The sequence below is a fragment of the Microtus oregoni genome, unplaced genomic scaffold, assembly GCF_018167655.1.
Source record: "Microtus oregoni isolate MIOR12 unplaced genomic scaffold, Mior012 000028F_ref0000031, whole genome shotgun sequence".
Lineage (NCBI taxonomy): Eukaryota > Metazoa > Chordata > Mammalia > Rodentia > Cricetidae > Microtus > Microtus oregoni.
The window spans coordinates 4,721,850-4,742,078 of NW_024543087.1; the positions used below are offsets into that span (position 1 = coordinate 4,721,850).

The window sequence follows — 20,229 nt, forward strand, 5'->3', positions numbered from 1 at the left end:
AGCGGCGGGGCTGCATCCCACCACCCGGCTAGCTTTACACCTGAAATAATTACATGGAAACTGTATTCTTTTAAACACTGCCTGGCCCATTAGTTCCAGCCTCTTATTGGCTAGCTCTTACATATTGATCTAACCCATTTCTAATAATCTGTGTAGCCCACGAGGTGGCTTACCAGGGAAGATCTTAACCTGCGTCTGTCTGGAGTGGGAGAATCATGGCGACTGCCTGACTCGGCTTTTTTCTCCCAGCATTCTGTTCTGTCTACTCTGCCTACCTAATTTTCTGTCCTATCAAAGGCCAAGCAGTTTCTTTATTAATTAACCAATGAAAGCAACAGATAGAAAGATGACCCTCCTCCATCATAGCCTAAGTTGGCAATATCTCCACAATGGGCCTGCATGTAACTCCCTGCTTTCCTGATACCAGTGTGCCAGTGGTAGCAGGTCACTGTGCCATAGGGACTCTGAGAAGCCTGGAATCTGAGTCCCAAGTGACAGTCCTCTGCATGTCAAGAAATTATTCACAAATAAGAAGACAATGCTTTCTTCTGTCTCGCACTCTGCCAAGAGCTCTTGCTTGTGTAGACTTCATTGGTTTCCAGCCCTCATCTCCGTAAGAAGCCTCTTCTTAAGCTGGGTGTGGTGGTGCATGCCTTCAATCCCAGCACTCAGGGGGCAGAGGCAGGTGGAGCTATGTGGGTTCTACGCCAGCCTGGTCTGCAGAGTGAGTTCCAGGACAGTCAACGCTACACAGAGAAACCCTGTCCTGAAAAGAAGAAAAGGGAAAAGGAAGAGGAGACTCTTCTTTATTGTGCATGTCTGTCCTTCATTCCATGTGTCCGTCTTCCCATCTATTCCACTATTTACTTCTTCGTCCTTCCTTCCTTCCTACTTTCCTTCCTTCTTTCCTTCCTTTCTTCCGTCCTCCCAAGAGTCCTCTCTCTGCCCTTTTCCTTCCAGCTATCCCTTTCCACTCACCTTTTCCTCACCCTTCATCCTTGCCTTCCTCTGTCCACTCACCAATTGGTGTTTAACCCCTGTATGTCTCTTCTAAACAAATATCCAGGCATTTACCCTTCTGTCCAAAGACTCATTCACCATCTCTCCAGGCATGCGTCCTTTTATCCATGTGGTCTACCATCTTTCCAGACTTCCTTTGCCAACCTCTGATTGTCAGTTTTAAATGCCCCCCACCGAGGACCACCTGGAAAGAGTCTTCACTGAGGGATTATCTACAGCTAGCTGGCCTGTAGGCATGTCGGTGGAGATGGCCTTGATTGCTAGCTGGGGTTGGAAGGCCCACCCTGAATGTCTGCTGCACCCATTTGTGGGCTGATCCCTGAGCTGTACAACAGGGAAGACAGCTGGTTAGGAGCAGCGAGAAGACAAGCAGCAGCTATTCATTGTTCTCTGCTCTGCTTGCGGGTGGGATGTGATGGCTGCTAGAGTTCTGCCTTGAGTTCCTCAATGATGAGCTGTGGCTTGGAGCATGAGCCAAGCTAACCCTTCTTCGCCTTGGCTGCCTGAGATGCTTCATCTCAGCCACAGAAGGAAAGCAGAGCACAATCTATCCCCCCCCCACCATGTTCCCCCTACTGTCCATTCATCCCCTTTTCTTCCAGCTATCCACCTAACCAAACTTTCAGCCATTCACTAATTTCTTCCACTCATCTATGGCTCTCCATCTATCATGCATCTGTCCATCATTTTACTTAGCCGTTCGTTCTTTCATCTATCCATCCTTTCCCTTCATCCATACTTTTTCCTTTCTCTGATTCTTTCTCTGACCCTGGCACTCAGCTGTCTATCCTACCAATCTTTGTGGCCTTTGATCCTTTCTTCCTCCCATCTTTTCACCCATGCCGACATGATTTTTTCTTTTCTTGCATCTATCAAATATTTATTTGCAAAATCTTTTAAATGCAAAGTTGCTACATGGAATGCTCTGGGAAACAGGGAAGCAAGAAATAGACAGTCGGCAAGGCACAGTGTTATATGCCTGGAATCCCAGCACCGGAGAGGCTGGCAGAGGAATACTGGGAGTCTGAGGCCAGCCTGGCTACATAGTAAGACCTGTCCCCCAAAAGGAAAGGGGATAAAATGGATGGGAAGGGGAGGAAGAATGAGTGATTTGGAGGATAAAGAAATGAAGGGAAGGAGGATACAGAGATGGGGGGGGAGTGGAAGATGGATAGGAAAAGAGGGGAGAGGAGGAAGAGAGGAGGGGAAGGGAAAGGAAGAGTACAGAAAGTAAGGGAGGGGTGGGAGGAGAGAGAGATCTCCTCTAGGAGTTTACGCTTTGATCTTCCTAGACGGGACATACTCAGAGAAGTAAATGTATCCAAAGGGTGGGTGTGGTGGACACTGCTGAGGACAGTCACCACTGAGGTGAAACAGAAGCACTCGGTGAGCAGAGTGTCTCGGAAAGCTTCCTGTAGGAACACAAGTGAGAGCAGAGAGGTGCCAGAGGAAGGCCATTCCGAGTTGAAAGCACGGCCACAGGTTCAACACGGAGAACCATTCAGCCTGAGCAGGATGTGGCTAGAAAGATAGGCTGTGGTCACATGACCCAGACTGCTGAGGTCCTAGAGAAGAGTGGAAGTGGGAGGGAGCCAGGGTCTTAGCCGGAATTACCGTAGAGTGTGGAGGAGACAGGCACAGTATTAGTCCTGACGGTAAGCTGTGGAGCTGGTGTTCTGAGAGATACAAGAGGTGGGCTTGGCCAGGGTTGTCTGCTCCGTCTGTAAAGTTTGAACAAGAAACAGCTTTTCCTGAAGGATGTGCAAAAGACTGACATAAAGCTGGCCCTGAGCCATGCTGTCCTCAGCCAGGCAGACAGCTGGGGGCCTGATGGTGTCTGGAGCCTTGTGTTAATGCAAGAAGGAAGTCCTTTCTATCCTGTTTGTTGTGGTCGCTGTTGGCCTGGTAGAATAGGCCACCCATTCAGAGGATGGGTGTTGTTTCAGACACAGGGACCTACGTGTCAACTCCTTGCTTTCTAGAGTCCTGGTACTGGCGCCAGGGTAAGTAATCTAAGCCCTAATTCAGCACCATCCAGGGTGTTGTGGGTCTGGCTCTCAGTCCCATAAAGCTAAGCTTGTCCCCAGAATGCTTCCCCCTAGTATCTTGAGAGTTGCTGCAAGAAGTGGCTGTTTTTCATGACAGCCTGTGTCCTTTGATGTCCTTTGGATAGCATCTAAAGAGAACCGGCAGAGCAACAGGGACTCACTGCTCAGCTGGACCTCAGATGTCTCTTGAAGCTAGAGCTCAGACAACTGCCCAGCTACGAGAACTAGCTGACTTGGGGTCGGACCCCCTCCTTTCCACTTGAATCTTATATTTTAAAAAGGGCAAAAGTGTCTTAATCCAGCAGGCCACAAAGCCAGGAATCAAGAGGGACCTAAACAGATACACACAAGCAGGATTCTTCATAACCCAATTTTCTAAGCAGATACAATCAAGACTAATTTTTAGATCCCTCAAAATGAGCATATTAGTTACCTTTCTGTTGCTGTGAAGAAAGGGTTTGTTTTGGTTTATGGTTCCAGAGGGATAGAATCCATCACCGCAGGGAACCATGACAACAGGCAGAGAAAGCACGGCAGCTGGACCTAGATGGTCACACTCTCACCCTCACACAAGAAGCAGAGAGAGAGAGAGAGAAGCAGGGTGGGGAGAAGAAGTAGGACAAGGATATAAGACTTCAAAGCCAGTCCCCAGTGACCCCAGCAATGCAGTTCCTCCAACAAGGCTCCACCTCTTAAAGGGTCCATCACCTGCTCAAACAACATCACCAGCTAGGGGCCAAGTGTTCAAACACATGAACTTGTGGGGGACATTTCTCATTTAAACCACCACAATCAGCTTTAATCATAGGTCCAATGAAGGGGCATCAGCTTCCCAAATCTCTGAAAGTCAATCAAAATATCAAGGTTCTTGGGGCCCAGCTAGCACCGTTGGAGGAAAAATGAAGTTTGACCACATGTTTCTGGGGATAGCAATGAGTGAGAATACGTTTTCTTGCTGTGGTGGTTTGGGAAAAAAATGGTCCCCATAGGGAGTGGCACTAGTAGGGGGTGTGGCTTTGTTGGAATGGGTGTGGCCTTGTTGGAGGAAGTGAGCCACTGTGGGGGTGGGTTTTGAGGTCTCCTATGCTCACACTATGCCCAGTGACACAGTTCACTTCCTATTGCCTGTGGATTAAGATGTAGGACTGTCATCCCCTTCTTTATCACCATGTCTGTCTGCACGCTGCCATATTTACCACCATGATGATAATGGACTGAACCTCTGAAGCTGTAAGCCAGCCCCAGTTAAATGTTTTCATTTATAAGAGTTGCTCTGGTCATGGTGTCTCTTCACAGCAAAAGAAACCCTAACTAAGACACTTACCCAGAAGTCCATGTGAGTAAAGAATGGGTTTTGAGTCCATCACGGAAGACAGGGAGGAGAGAACATAAGATCCAGAGGAAGGAACAGAATGTTGTGAAATGCCATTTTTGGGGCGTGTCGTGAACAGTGCACTCTTGAACTCAGAGCAGCTGTCATCTGCACAAGACTGGGCCCATCAACATTCTGTCATGATTGAGGAGGGGCTCGCGAGGCCCCCCCCATCCTCAAGGATCTATAGATAACTCATGATTGCTAGAGGAAGGAGCGACATTTTCTTAGTGGTGTAGCCACTAGTTAGATGCTCTTGCTCTTGTAGGCAACCCAATGAAACTCAGTGAGACAGACAGACACACACACATACAAATACACACACATATACACACATGGCATGAAAGTAAAAAGGTACCTAATTGGAAGAGAAGGGGTTCAGGGGAGGATGGGGGAGACAGTAGAAAATCACGGGAGGTGGATGTGACCAAACCATATAAACCATATTATTATATATACTTATGAAAACATAATGAAGCCATTGTATATAATTAGTATATACTAATAAACCTTTTAATTCAGTAAAAGCAAAGGACTTTCTAGAACTTCGCCTGGGCTAGACAGACAGAGCAGGACCTGGGAGACGGGGAATAGAGGTGCTTTCTCTTTCCAGCGGCTGACATTCTAGACATCCAGAATAATGCTATGCTCTCTGCCTGAACCAGATCTCCCTGACAAGCCTCATAGCCAAGATCCTCGAATATTCGGATGTGGCGTCCATCAAAGCCCTTCGGACTCTCCGCGCTCTCCGGCCACTGCGGGCTCTGTCTCGATTCGAAGGCATGAGGGTAAGACCCATCTCAGAACTTTTCACCCACAGCATTTGGCAAACCTTCCCCTGCTTCCCCCACCCCTGTCCTCCTTACCACTGACCCATGGGGCAGGCCACATGTCCAGGTATCAGATCTGTGTTGTCCCTTCCTCGGTGACACTGCGCAGGCTGACTCTTGTCTCCCTCACGTCAGACTGTAAGACCCTCTTTTCTCATCTCCCACAAGTACCACCGGCTCCAGGCCTCAGATCTCACTCCCTTGGAGACGTGGTCCTGGCTGTTCCCTGGCTTCTAGTCTTATTCCTGAGCACACACAGAGTACCTACTGTCCCATTTCCCTGTGACAAGTGAATCTCTTCCCTGACACTCTGAATAAATGCAGAGATAACCTCAGCTCAGCTCCAGCATCTCTCTGGATAGTTTTTACATCCTATGGCGTGTCTCTGCCACCTGCCCCGTTGCTTCTCCTCCCTGTCCCACCTCCATCACTGACTTGAAGCAGTGGCCATAGCTTCACAAATAACAATGGAGTTTTCAAATTGGCTTGTGAGCTGGAGAGAGCTTAATTTCTCCAGTTCCCACCTCATGAGCATGAGGATCTGAATTCAAACCCAGAACCCATGTGAAAAGTGTAATTTTAAAAGGCAGGCATGGAGACACACATTTATACTCTCTGCTGGCGAGGCAGAGTCAAGTGGGGCTCACTGGAAGCCAGCCTACCCTACTAGGTGAGTTCAAGGTCAAGGAGAAACTGCCTCAGAGGAGGAGGTGAAATGATGCCACCGCAGGCTGTCTTCAGCCTCCGTGTACAGGTATATGTATGACAGAGAAGTGACATTTGGGGGATTTCAGGTCCTTTTCTGTGTCCCACCAGGTAGTGGTGGATGCGCTGGTGGGCGCCATCCCCTCCATCATGAACGTCCTCCTTGTCTGCCTCATCTTCTGGCTCATCTTCAGCATCATGGGCGTGAACTTCTTTGCGGGGAAATTTTCAAAGTGCATCGACACCAGCGATAATCCGTTTTCTATTGTGAATTCAAGCCTTGTGACAAATAAGTCTGACTGTTACAACCAAAACTACACCGGAAACTACTTCTGGGTCAACGTGAAAGTCAACTTTGACAATGTTGCTATGGGTTACCTGGCTCTTCTTCAGGTGGTGAGTCAACCCTGAATCCATCATTTCCATTCCTTTGGCTGCTTAGTAAAGGGAGCTTCCAGGTTCTTCCTGGCGATGCTACATAGAGACATCACAGGAGTCAGCACTGAGCTTAAGCTGGAGTCAGTCTCTATCTCCATGGACACCACTAGACTAGAGGCCCTCACTGGGGAGTGTGAGCTCACAGGGCTAATACTGGCTAGGTCTGCCTGAGATGGAAGGCTAAAAGGTGAGCCATCCAAGCAACAGGATGCCCAGAACAGGCATGTCCACATGGCTCCATCTTTCACTTCCCATTATCTCCTGCACGATAACTAATTATAGCTAATTAAGTTTGCTGCAATGGTGGATAATATTGGTGATAGCAGTGAAGCACGTTCACCCTATTCATTTGTACCTCGTCTGTCTACATCTACATTTTCGTCCAGCACTGTGTTTGTTGAAGTGTGGTTACAGCTACTTACACATCTGTGACATCTGTTTGCCTGTGAGTTCCTCAGTATCCTCCTCTGCTCATGCATTCAGGGAACAAACAGCCTCTGTAGCTGTGCTCTACTAGGCACTGCGCTTAACCAATGGAAATCACAGTCAGAACTGGAAGCAGGACTTGTGGCTTCATGAGAAAAATGGACAAACCACTCCTCCTTTGTTTCTGTTCAGAAAAGGGGAGCTGGAGAGATGACTCAGAGGTTAAGGGTGCTGGCTGCTCTTCCAGAGGTCATGAATTCAGTTCCTAGCAACCACATGGCAGGCCTACCATGGACATCAGCAAAGCATGGCATAAAAAGTTGCAGTAAGACTAAGTACATCCTGGTATTAAGGCTTGCAAGGCGACCCAGTATGAGGAATGGGGTCCCAAAGCCAGTAAAAGAGTCAGAGATAACCCCTGCTCCCACTGTAAGGAGCCCCACAAGAGGACCAAGCTATACAACTGTCACATATATGCAGAGGGCCTGGGTCATTTCCAGGCAGGTGTCCAGGATGTCAGTTCAGTCTCTGTGAGTTCCTCTGAGCCAGGATAGTTGATTCTGTGCATTTTCTTGTAATGTCCTTGACCCCTCTGGCTCTTACAATTCTTCCTCCCTCTCTTCAGCAGGATTCCCGAAGCTGGGCCTAATATTTGGCTGTGGGTCTCTGCATGTTTCCATCCATTACTAGATGAAGGCTCTCTGATGACGGCTAGGCACCCACCTATGAATACAGCAGAATATCGTTAGGCATCATTTCATTGACATTTTCTTCTCCAGTCATGTTTGGCTCTGCCCTAGGGCTCTGGACCATCCAGCCTCCATGTCCTGGTGCTCCAGACAATGCTGGGGTGGGCTCACACTTATGGTGTGGGTCTCGGGCTGTACAGCCATTGCTCGGCCACTCCCAAAATCTCTGTGCCGCACTTACCTCGACACATCCTACAGGCGGGACAGACTGTAGGTCGAAGGTTATATAGTTGGGTTGGTGTCCCAATCTCTCCACCAGAAGTCTTGCCTGGTCACAGGAGATGGCCAGTTTAGGCCCCACACTCCCTATTGCTTGGAGTCTTGGCTGGGGTCATCCTTGTAGATTGCTAAGAGTTTCCCTTGCAGCAGGCTTCTACCTGACCATGGAATGACCCCCTTTTCCAGTCATGTCTCTCAGTACTCTCCCTCTCCATCCCTCCCCTGCCTGATCCCTTATGTTTCCACCCCCCAGTCCACCCGTGAAATTTCTACTTCCCCTTCCCGGGGAGATCCAAGTGTCCCCTCTTGAGCCCTCCTCGCTACTTAGCCTTCCTGGATCTGTGGGTTGTAGTATCGTCCTCCTTTACGTTACCACTAAAGTCCACTTATAAGTGAGTACATACCATGTTTGTCTTTCTAGATCTGGGCTACCTCACTCTATAGTGAGTCTTTCTCTGTCCCACCAATGAGCTCCCAAGTCATGACATGGAGACTTATTATCAGCTATGAAAGCATGGCCTTAGCTATGGCTTGTTCCTAACTAGTTCTTACAAATCAACCCATTTCTATACATGCTGCCACGTGGCGTGGGACTGTTCCTGTTCTTCCTGTATGTCTTGGCATCTCTCTCATGTGCCTTGATTCCTCTTTCTACTCCCTCTCTCTTCCTGGAAGTCCTGCCTATACCTCCTGCCTAGCTATTGGCCATTCAGCTCTTTATTAAAGCAATCATAGCAATATATATTCACACAGTGTACAAATATCCCACAACATCACTCAAGATGATTTTTTCTAGTTTCATCCATTTGCCTGCAAATTCCATGATATTATTGTTTTTAACAGCTGAGTAGTACTTCATTATGTAAATGTACAGCATTTTCATTAGCTATTTTTCAGTTGAGGGGCATCTAGGTTGTTTCCAGGTTAGAAACTCAAAGCAATTACACTAAAATCAGGACCAAGACAAGGCTGTCAACTCTCTCCATAGCTATTCAACATAGTTCTTGAAGTTCTGGCTAGAGCAATAAGACAACTAAAGGAGACCTAGGGGATACAAATTGGAAAGGAAGAAGTCAAAGTATCATTATTCACAGTGAGATGATAGTATGCATACGTGACCCCAAAAATTCTACCAGGGAACTCTTATAGTTGATAAACACCTTTAGTCAAGTAGCTGGATACAAGATTAACTTAAAAAAATCAGTATCCCTCTACATATACAAACAATAAACAGGCTTAGAAAGAAATCAGAGAAAAAAACACCCTTCACAATAGCCACAAATAACATAAAATACCTTAGTATAACTGTAACCAAGCAAGTGAAAGACTTGCATGACAAGAACTTTAAGTCTTTGAAAAACACTGGAGAATACACAGAAGATAAAAATATTTCCCATGCTCATGGATCAGTAGGATTAACATGAAAACTGTCCACCTTAACAATAGAAATCTACAGAGTTAATACAATCCACATTAAAATCCCAACACAAATCTTTACAGACCTTGAAAATCAATACTCAACTTCATATGGAAAAACAAAAAATCCAGGAGAACTTTTTAAAAAATGTGTATCTATTCTTATGTCATGTACATCATCTGGGAAACTGATTGAGAAAATGGCAGCCCCAGCAGAGCACAGAACAGCCTGTGCCAGGTGTCTCTATAGTGACTAGAGTTCCAGCTGAGGCCATATTCTAGAAAGTTCCGGGTTTTTAATACCACACTACTCTGGGTTACTTAAAATCATGTGAGTTTGGTCCAGTCACCCAGAGACTTCCTTCCCTTTCTGCCTATGCTTTTTCCTCCCCAAGTCTCTTCACATCTTGCTCTCTTTCCCTGAGCCACCATGGACTAGGAAGGGTCCAGTTAGATGGACAGATGCTAATTGTCCTCCACTTCTTGTTTCCAGGCAACCTTCAAAGGCTGGATGGAAATTATGTATGCTGCTGTGGATTCCAGAGAGGTGAGTCTCAGCTCCTGGCACCCATAGCCTTCCCCTCTGTGTCCTATATCTGGGATGCTGACTGTATCTGGGATGAGATTTAAATAGCCGTCCTGCCAGAAGACTCAGGCTTACACAGCTTCCCACAGCCTATCCCTGTAGCAGCATCCAACTGCTACGTTTTGGGGCATTTGAGCCCAACTAGCCTTCCATGTGGGCTCCTTAGGCTTCTCGAGTACGTCTATCGCTCACTGTTGAGAACATGGACAGACAGCTGGACAGCGGTGGTTTTATTCGTTACTTTTCTTGTTGCTATGACCTGACAAGAAGGAATGGCGGCACCAACTGGGGCCCCAGTGTCCAAACACTAGTGAAGCGGAAGCTGTTTCACGTTCCAGTCCTAAGCGGTAATGTGGCTGACGGCTAAGGTCCCTTCCTGCCATGGTAGGCACAACTGATGTCCGACTGACCGGCCCTCTCAACCCCTGGAGTCCTCTGGGATTCCCATCCTCTGCTTGAAGCGATTCTTCAGTCCATCAGATGTTACTCAGTGGCTTCTCCCAGCAGGACAGGGGATGGGACATTTCCAGGCAACTCTCATTAATAAGTCTCAGAAGCTGATAGACAAGGCTTACAGCTTCTCTGTTCCTTAGTGGGCCCACACTGGGGTGTGTTCTCGTCAGGATGGAGCTTCAGTTGCCTACAGCGTGGCCTAGCTAATAAATAATACCCCCCCACCAGCCTTTTATCATCTGTTGCTTCTCCCAACCCCTCAGGCAATCCTGCTTTACAGGATAAAGCACCGGGGCCTTGACTCAGGGTTGGCTCTCAGGGGAAACCTAAGGCGTGTGCCTCCTCACATCTCCCTGTCTCGACCACAGATGATCAACAGCCAGCCTCAGTGGGAGTACAGCTTGTACATGTACATATACTTCGTCGTCTTCATCATCTTTGGTGGCTTCTTTACGCTGAATCTCTTTGTTGGGGTCATAATTGACAACTTCAATCAACAGAAAAAAAAGATAAGTGGGGCTCGAGTGTCTCGGCCGTGGTGATGAATCCCGCACTTCCGATCCCTTGGACAGCTGTGGCCTCGTGGCTAAAAGCCAGTGATAACAGCGCTTCCCGTCTGTAGCGCCAAGCTGATATTTGTCCCCTGGGTTTGGTCCTCACCACTGTCTGGTGCCTGATGCTGCCACTGCTGGGGAAGCTCTATTTGCAGTGTCATCAATGCTCCCCAAGGTTCCCCATCATCTAGTAAAGTGACCTTGGTCTTCTCAGCTGGAGCCGAGTGACCCCACACAGATGACGCCTCATTAAGTACAACCAGGGAGATAAAGGCTCCAGCACCTGGGACTCTAGAACTTTAATCCCCCAGTGGCCTGAGTTAGGACATCTCAGGAAGGGCCAAGGCCTCAGGCACTGGCAGAGTCCCAACCCTCTTGGAATGGAAAAGAAGGTTCTTGCCTCCATACTTTCCTTGGCTTCATAGAAACCTAATCCCAAACACTTATTTATATTTCTTTCTTTTTTTTTTATTGAGAAAAGAAAAAAAAATTTCCTCCTCCTCCTCCCAGCCTCCCATTTCCCTCCCCCTCCTCCCACCCTTCTCCCCCTCCTCCCACCCTTCTCCCCCTCCTCCCACCCTTCTCCCCCTCCCCCCGCTCCTCTCCCCCTCCCTCTCCAGCCCAAAGAGCAGTCAGATTTCCCTGCCCTGTGGTAAGTCCTAGGTCCTCCCCCCTCCGTCCATATCTAGGAAGGTGAACATCCAAACTGGTTAGGCTTCCACAAAGCCAGCACATTACGTAGGTTCAAAACCCCATGCCATTGTCCTTGGGTTCTCATCAACCCTCATTGTTCGCCATGTTCAGAGAGTCCAGTTTTATCCCATGCTTTTTCAGTCACAGTTCAGCTGGCCTTGGTGAGCTCCCAATAGATCAGCTCCACTGTCTCAGTGGGTGGGTGCTCCCCTCGTGGTCCCGACTTCTTTCCTCATGTTCTCCCTCCCTCTGCTCCCCATCGGGACCTTGGGAGCTCATTCCAGTGCTCCAGTGTGGGTCTCTGTCTCTTGTCTCCATCCATCACCAGATGAAGGTTCTATGATGATATGCAAGATATTCGTCAGTATTGCTCTAGGATAGGGTCATTTCAGGTTCCCCATCCTCAGCTGCCCAAGGAACTAACTGGGGACCTCGGCTTGGGCATCTGGGAGCCACTCTAGGTTCAAGTCTCTTGCCAACCCTAAGGTGGCTCCCTTAACTAAGAACCGTGCTTCCGTGCTCCCCCATCCAACCTTCCTTCGTCCCAATCCTCCCCCTTCCCCAAGCTCCCCCCATTCTCCCCCTATCCCCCCTCTCTCCCCATCTCTCCTTACCCCCATCCCACCCCACCCCCAAGATCTCAATTTTCTCCCCGGCAATTTTGTCTACTTCCCATAGCCAAGAGGACAACTATATGCTTTTCCTTTGGTTCACCCATAAAATATGAATGCTAAAGGTATAAGAGGTTTTCTCATTGTGCCTACATAGTCTCCTGTTCCCAAGCCCTCTTCACTCTCGTACTGTAGGACAGAAATCAGCTTTGCTCAAGAAGCCCAGCCCGTGGCTCATATCCAGGTGCTCCTCTCAGAGTTTAGTGGGCATGGTGCTGGGTAGAGCATCTGGCTGCAGACACCCAGGCAGGGAGTCTGCAACGGGTTCATCCCCTCTCGGTCCAGACATCCCTGATCCTTCCTGCGGAGAAGATGAAAAGGTCTTTGCTATTCAACACTCTGGCTTTGGCATCTCTGGGGGATCTCGTTATTTTTAATAACATTGGTGTGTCCCTCTCCTCTACCTAGGGGGCCAGGACATCTTCATGACGGAGGAGCAGAAGAAGTACTACAACGCCATGAAGAAGCTGGGCTCCAAGAAGCCCCAGAAGCCCATCCCGCGGCCCAGGGTGAGCCCCTGAGTTTCTCTGTATCAGAGGAGGTTTGTTGATTCAGAAGTTCAGGGGTGGAAGCGGACGGAGTAGACACTTGAGCATCGCTGTATGGAGGAGATCGGGACAAGTTCAGGGGTGGAAGTGATGAGGTTCCCAGGCCCCCAAAGATGAGAAGTTTAAATGAAGTGAAAACAGCTCCGATGAGTGCCTCAAATAAGCCTGTCTGACGAGCTCTGCATCTCCCAACAACTGAAGGCTTTATTGTGGATTTGGAAACAATCATGGAATAGAAAGAGTAGTTAGAATTTTTTCTAAGGGTGGTCCTTAGATAAGTTACTCCAGGCTTGGTGAGTACAAGGCGTCAGAACGTTTGCAGGAGGAAAAGGGAGAGTGCTCATCTTCAGCACACTTTATTTGTAAACAATGTGTGTTGATCTGAGGCTGTTCAAACATCTCTGATGAAGCCCTGATCAGGAATGGCAGGCGGCTCCAGCTCTGTAGGGTGGAATGTTCCTTCCAGATCCCGTAAGATGAAAATAACTGCTTTTGGATAAGTCTGAGCAAGAGAGTGCAAGGCTTTCTGCGGGCCTCTCAGGACACACACACACAAGCACCCACACATGCAGAAACTCCAATGGGTGGGAGCAGGCTCAGAATTAAACAATTCGGGATAAAGGCTGTGCCCAGTGAATGGGTTCATGTCAAGGTTCATAGAAGCAAGCATCTGAGTTCCATGGCCTTTCCTGGCCCCCACGACAGTGCTGAGTTCCGTGGCCTTCACTGACCTCACAGCAATGATGAGCCAGAGAGTCCTGCGTTTGGACCACTCTGTTTAGAATAATCAAACTTTTAATATTTTTTTCTCTGGCCTCTCCAGCCCACAAGTCACTGGAGCTTCTTCTTCTCATTGTCCCTGGGATAGGGTGTGCTCAATCTCAAACAGTATCCCATAGATATGAAGGCATGGGCTAGTGTTGGAATTCCAGGCAACATGATCAGAATAGGAATTGTAGGTGGATACCATTGCTTCCAATGAAGTCTTAGCCCTGACCCTCCATGTCCTCCAGTGACGGCATTGGGTCGGTCCTCCCCGTGAGGAGGAGAATAGACCTCACTGCCTGGCTCTGCTCCTGGAATTCAACATCTGTCTGTCATGTTATCATTCACCCTCCATCGTCTCTAAGCACACAGAGGGTTGCCGAGATGTGAGCCCCGCCCACAGGCTGAGCCAGGAACAGCCAAACGTTGGAATATCTAACCCTCATCTGAGGCTTGTTTGGTTTAGTTAGAAGTCATGTAACCATGAATGGCCCTCTTCTTTTCTCTCCATTTTCACGATGACACATAAGGGCTTAGTGGCTCAGCAAAGCCACCCCCTCCCAGGACAGCAGCCAACAGTCAAGCCAAGAGCCAGGCCCTCTGTGGTCAGGTTCTCTGCTCTAACCCAGCAGGGCAGCAAACCTTCTGTGCTGTGAAGCAGCAGGGGGCATCAGCCTTGTGGCAGCTTCCCTTCGCCCACTTGGAAGCTTCTGAAGCATCCTGGTAAGGCTATAGCAGGTTCTTTGGCCCCACCCCTGGTGCCACACATGAGGGACCCTGGTCAGTCCACTCTGTAAGTGACTCTGTACAGGATTAGTAAAGCTAGTCGGGAGGTTGACTCGCAGCTGCTCATTCTATCTTCCATTCACAACAAATTCCATGGCAGGCACTATGCAGACGCTAGAATCAGAGCTGTAAGCAAGATGGACACAGTTCCCGCCCTCAGAGATGTTGCAGTTTGGGATAGAGGCACATAATTAGCAAACACTACACACATGTCAACTCGCAGGCTGGAGAGATCAAGGGAAAAGGATGGGGTCAGAAGCCAAGGATGCCCAAGATTGGAGCTTAAAGAGCTCTCATAATGAGGTGCTGGATTCAGGAGACTAGAACAGGCTGGCCTGACACTACCCTTTCTTTCTCAGAATAAGTACCAGGGCTTTGTGTTTGACATCGTGACCAGGCAAGCTTTTGACATCGCCATTATGGTCCTCATTTGCCTCAACATGGTCACCATGATGGTGGAGACTGACGACCAGAGTGAAGAGAAGACCAAGGTCCTGGGTGGGATCAATCAGTTCTTCGTGGCCGTCTTCACGGGCGAGTGTGTGCTGAAGATGATCGCCCTGCGGCAGTACTACTTCACCAACGGCTGGAATGTGTTTGACTTCATCGTGGTCATCCTGTCCATTGGGAGTGAGTGGCAGCCATGGCCTGGGGAAGCCTCATTCCTGCTTGGGGTTGTTTAGCTATTATTTTAAAACCAAGGAAGCAGCCAACTCACTTGTAAAACTCTGTGTGCATGTGTGCAGGTGCATGTGTACCATGATGGAGGTCAGGGCTCCTCTGTGTCAGCCCTCACCTTCCACATTGTTTGATCCAGAGTCCCTTATTGTCCTCTGCTTCGTACACCAGGCTAGCCGGCCCGCAAACTGTGGGGGATTCTCCTGTCTCCGCCTCCCATCTTGCTGTAAGAGCCTTGAGATTACAGGCACACACTTCCACACCCGGCTCTGTGGGACCTTACCCACTGAGCCGTCGCCCCAGCCTCAGCTTGCTTTTTCAAAACACTTGGTACGGGTTAGAAGAGCCCAATTTTTGTGGTCTTCCAAAGGCAGTAGGTGGTAATGCCCCATGGTGTTCTCAGGAAAAGAAGATAGTCGGTGGGCTTCATTGTGTGATCATGAGTGACAGAAAAGTGAAGGGCTCAATGCAATGAGATCAATGGGGTAAAGACACTGGGGTCTTGTTGAAGGTTCTATATTTTGGGTGCAGTGGTGTCTAGAGTCGGAATCTGGATTGAGAAATGGAGTCACTGTTACTGATTGCTTACTGAGTTCTGAGCTGGGTTAGGTGCCCCGGATTGGCAGCCCCTTTGAAGGAGGTGCCGTTGACTTATCTTACCCGTTTAGAATGGAGCCTCAGAGATTAGGAATGTTATGCAGTAACACACTCTGCAGGAGGCAGATCAGAACTTAGACCAGCCTGTGTTCTTCTGATGACCTAGCTCCCTCCCACAACAACTGAGAAACTGTCTGTATCAGTTACTCTTCCAACTAATGCTGCCAAATACCCGACTAGTCACTGAAGAGTAAATGACCACTTTGGGCTCATGATTTAAGAAGGGATGTGGTCACTGTGGTGGGGTGACCCAGCAGCAATAGCATGAGGTGTGAGATCAGGTTGAATCCCCAGTCAGGAAGCAGAGAGTAATGGATGCTGGTGTAAATCTCACTTCCTCCTATTCATTCAGTCCAGGACCCCAGCCCATGGGATGGCATCACCTACATTTAGGGTTGGTCTAAAAGCTAAGCTTCTCAGAAAGGTCCTGAGACACGTCTGAACTGTGTCCAGGTTATTCTAAATCCAGCCGAGTTGACAATGAAGACTGTCACATTGTCCTGGGACTAGTTGTTTAGCTGCTGCTTGACTCTTGACAGGACACATCCTGACTCACCAACTTTGTATTGAATCATAAAAATATCTTTGCCAGTTATATTCTGACCCACCTACTGCTCGTGTCAGTGCACAGCCAGCAGTGGGCTTAATTTCCCATTGATTTACTATCAAGAGCTAATGGCATCTCCAGACAACTGACAGCAATTCGTCACTTGTCCTACCCTGGTGGCAAAACAGAGGCTTGGGTTGCATTCCTTTGTTTGAGGCTTTAATCTGGCTTTGCTTTATCTTGGTATTGCTGGTGGATTTTCTAAAATGTCTTTATTAAGATTGACATACCAAAAAAATACACATGTATTTAATATATCCAACCTTTCAGGTTTGAGGTTTGTATGTCCACGGAAGCATTTCCGCTGTCAACACCATAGACATAACAGTTGCCTCTGAAAGTCTTCTCCTAATCAATCAGTTCATTGGTTCGTTAGTGCGAGACCCACCCTATTGGCTGGGAATGGTGTTGCATGCCTATAATCTAAGCCCTTGAGATGCTGAGGCAGGATGAATATTGTGACTTTGAGATCAGTCTGGGCTGTGGAGGGACACTCCCTCAAAAACATCAAGTAGACAGCAGCAAATGAGAAGAACTCTACGGAGATCTGTCCTCTATGACTTCTCTGTGACCGAGTGCAACAGAAGCTTCTGATGTTGATTGGCTAGTGAGTTTTGGTTTTCATTTGTTTGTTTTGTTTCATCTGTCTTTCAAAAGAAGAGAGTCGAGAGGACATTTTGATGGGAGTTGCTTTATAGATATCCATATTGACGATACAGAAAAACCACATGCCCTATGGTGAGGGCTTTTTGCTAACAGTTCCCGGTTCCTACATAGCACTGGGCAGGAATCCCTATAGACGCAGATTGGAAACCACCTGAAGAATCACCTGCCCATCTTTCTTCTTTTCCCCCATCCTGCCTTCACACCAGAAAGACATTTATTGTTGGAAGTTTGCATTCTCTGTTTCTTCTGAACAATCCCAAGAAAACTAAAGACGCACACATGATGTGTACATGATCTCTTATAGGTGTCATAGATGTATTCATGATCTATACATGATCTCAGATGTCATAGATGTATTCATGATCTATACATGATCTCAGATGTCATAGGTTTATTCATGATCTATACATGATCTCAGATGTCATAGATGTATTCATGATCTATACATGATCTCAGATGTCATAGGTGTATTCATGATCTATACATGATCTCAGATGTCATAGATGCATACATGGTGCATACACAATCTCATATTAGATGTCATAAATTCATATGTGACATATAAATGATCTCATACTAGATGTCATATAATGCATACATGAGGTATACATTGTTTCATATTAGATGACATAGATGCATGCATGATGCATACATGATCTCACATTAGATGTCATAGATGCATGCATGGCATATAAATGATCTCATATTAAATTCATAGATGCACACTTGACATATACATGATCTCATATTAGATGCCATGTAGTGGTACATGCATCCTTCATCTTTCTTCCCTTCTCATGCTTAGGATTACAGGGCATAACTGACCCCGAAAAATCCTATCTCCAGACCCTAACACAGAGTTCAAGTACAGCTGGGAATGAAGGAGATAAATTAAAACCATTGTGTAGACAGCTGGCCATTCAGAACCTTCTTGTTTATCTGTCAGCAAGTCGCCCAACTCCTAGGCCTCCTTATAATTAATGTGAGTTCCATACAATTATCTGTGGGACCGTGTGCCAGGAACTGAGTCAATCTTCACAGTAGGAAATAAGGGGACAAATCAGAGCGGGTCCTAACCTATCCAGAGCACAGAACCAGGGTGGGGAAATGAACGTGGTGGGCTATGTCACGTTGGAAGCAAAGCATTGTGGGCATGTGGAGGAGATACAGTCATTTCCGGCTGAACTTGGCTGTGGAAGAGAGACGGTTGTTTATTATGATGATTGACATGTATCAGCTGAACAAATTAATGGGATTCACTGTGTGATATTCCCACACATGCATGGTGTGTTGAAGACGACAGGGTTTTAGAGGCTGACTAATAAGTTGTTCTGGGTTGGGAGAATGATAAGAACATAGTAGAAAGGTCAAAAAAATAGCCTGAGGGAGGAATGGTTACCACCATGGACAGTTACTGACGAGCAGGTCAGGCTAAGGCCCAGACTCTTCAAATATGGGCGTCTATACTGAGAAAAGAGGAGGACACATGCTCATAGCCAACTTAACCAGAGCTCATGGTTTGAGACTCTAATTAATAATTTTCCACCGTGTTGCAGGTCTGGTGTTTTCTGCAATCCTTACGTCACTTGAAAATTACTTCTCCCCGACACTCTTCCGGGTCATCCGTCTGGCCAGAATCGGCCGCATCCTCAGGCTGATCCGAGCGGCCAAGGGGATCCGCACACTGCTCTTCGCCCTCATGATGTCCCTGCCCGCCCTCTTCAACATTGGCCTCCTGCTCTTCCTCGTCATGTTCATCTACTCCATCTTCGGCATGGCCAGCTTCGCCAATGTTGTGGAAGAGGCTGGCATTGACGACATGTTCAACTTCAAGACCTTCGGCAACAGCATGCTGTGCCTTTTCCAGATCACCACATCAGCCGGCTGGGACGGCCTCCTCAGCCCCATCCTCAACACGGGGCCCCCATACTGTGACCCCAATCTGCCCAACAGCAATGGCTCCCGGGGGAACTGTGGGAGCCCAGCAGTGGGCATTGTCTTCTTCACCACCTACATCATCATCTCCTTCCTCATCGTGGTCAACATGTACATCGCCGTGATCCTGGAGAACTTCAATGTGGCCACGGAAGAGAGCACAGAGCCCCTGAGTGAGGATGACTTTGACATGTTTTATGAGACCTGGGAGAAGTTCGACCCCAAGGCCACTCAGTTCATTGCCTTTTCTGCCCTCTCGGACTTTGCAGACACACTCTCCGGCCCTCTTAGAATCCCAAAGCCAAACCAGAACATATTGATCCAGATGGACCTGCCACTGGTCCCTGGAGATAAGATCCACTGTTTGGACATCCTCTTTGCCTTCACGAAGAATGTCTTGGGAGAATCTGGAGAGTTGGATTCTCTGAAGACTAATATGGAAGAGAAATTTATGGCCACTAATCTTTCCAAAGAGTCCTATGAACCAATAGCAACCACCCTCCGATGGAAGCAGGAAGCCATCTCAGCCACTGTCATTCAAAAGGCCTATCGGAGCTATGTGTTACAACGCTCCTTGACGCTCTCCAACCCCCTTATTGTACCCAGGGCTGAAGAGGACGATGGACCACTCCCTGGTGAAGGCTATGTTCCATTCATAGCAAATAATGGTGGAGGGCTCCCAGACAAATCAGAAACTGCTTCTGCCACATCTTTCCCACCATCCTATGATAGTGTCACCAGGGGCCTGAGTGACAGGGTCAACATTAGTACATCCAGCTCAATGCAAAATGAAGACGAAGTCACCAGTAAGGAGGGGAACAGCCCTGAACCTCAGTGAAGACACTCCGGCATGCACGGGGCAGGTTCAAATGTCTTCCTCTGCTGTGAACTCCTTCCCTCTAGGGGTGGCACTCAGCCTCACCAATGCATGCCTCTGGTCACTGTGTCAGAGCTGAATGGGGACATCCTTGAGAAAGCCCCCATACCAACAGGAATCAAAAGACAAAAATACATCTCTGCTTTGACAGCCCTTCCAAATTTCCATTAAACGTCACTGCCCCGTTTATTTTGGTTGTGATGAGTGATGTGACTTACCGTAGCCAACTTCTCAGAACCAGAACTTCTAGGGACAAAGGGCAAGGACATTTCCAATGGTCTCAGGTAGCCTTAGAGAAACCACATTGGGTAGGGATGGTGTTACTAATTTGGGTTTGCATGATTGCATGGTCACAGCTGCTGGACAACACCTGTGAGAAAAATGTATATTTTTAAAGGTATGGCGAGAGTAACATATGTTTTGTATGTGTGTGTGTGTGTGTGTGTGTGTGTGTGTGTGTGTGTGTTAGTGTGTACACAGATACATGTTCATTTGGAGGTCGGATGTCAGTCTCGGATGTCACTCTTCGG

The 20,229-nt window shown here is 47.9% G+C and overlaps 1 protein-coding gene across 2 annotated transcripts in view; it reads left to right on the plus strand.

Moving 5' to 3' along the window:
* Positions 1–19,660, plus strand: part of Scn10a (sodium voltage-gated channel alpha subunit 10) — a 95,263-nt gene extending 75,603 nt beyond the window's left edge. Inside the window, exons 21-27 of one of the 2 annotated variants that reach the window (XM_041676945.1) lie at positions 5,106–5,228; positions 6,087–6,371; positions 9,717–9,770; positions 10,631–10,775; positions 12,589–12,689; positions 14,639–14,909; positions 18,444–19,660. In XM_041676945.1, coding sequence (XP_041532879.1) covers positions 5,106–5,228; positions 6,087–6,371; positions 9,717–9,770; positions 10,631–10,775; positions 12,589–12,689; positions 14,639–14,909; positions 18,444–19,660 — 2,196 coding nt within the window. Of the gene's footprint in view, positions 1–5,105; positions 5,229–6,086; positions 6,372–9,716; positions 9,771–10,630; positions 10,776–12,584; positions 12,690–14,638; positions 14,910–18,443 lie in introns of both variants that reach the window. The other variant, XM_041676946.1, reaches the window with a different exon arrangement.
* The last annotated feature ends 569 nt before the right edge of the window (positions 19,661–20,229 follow it).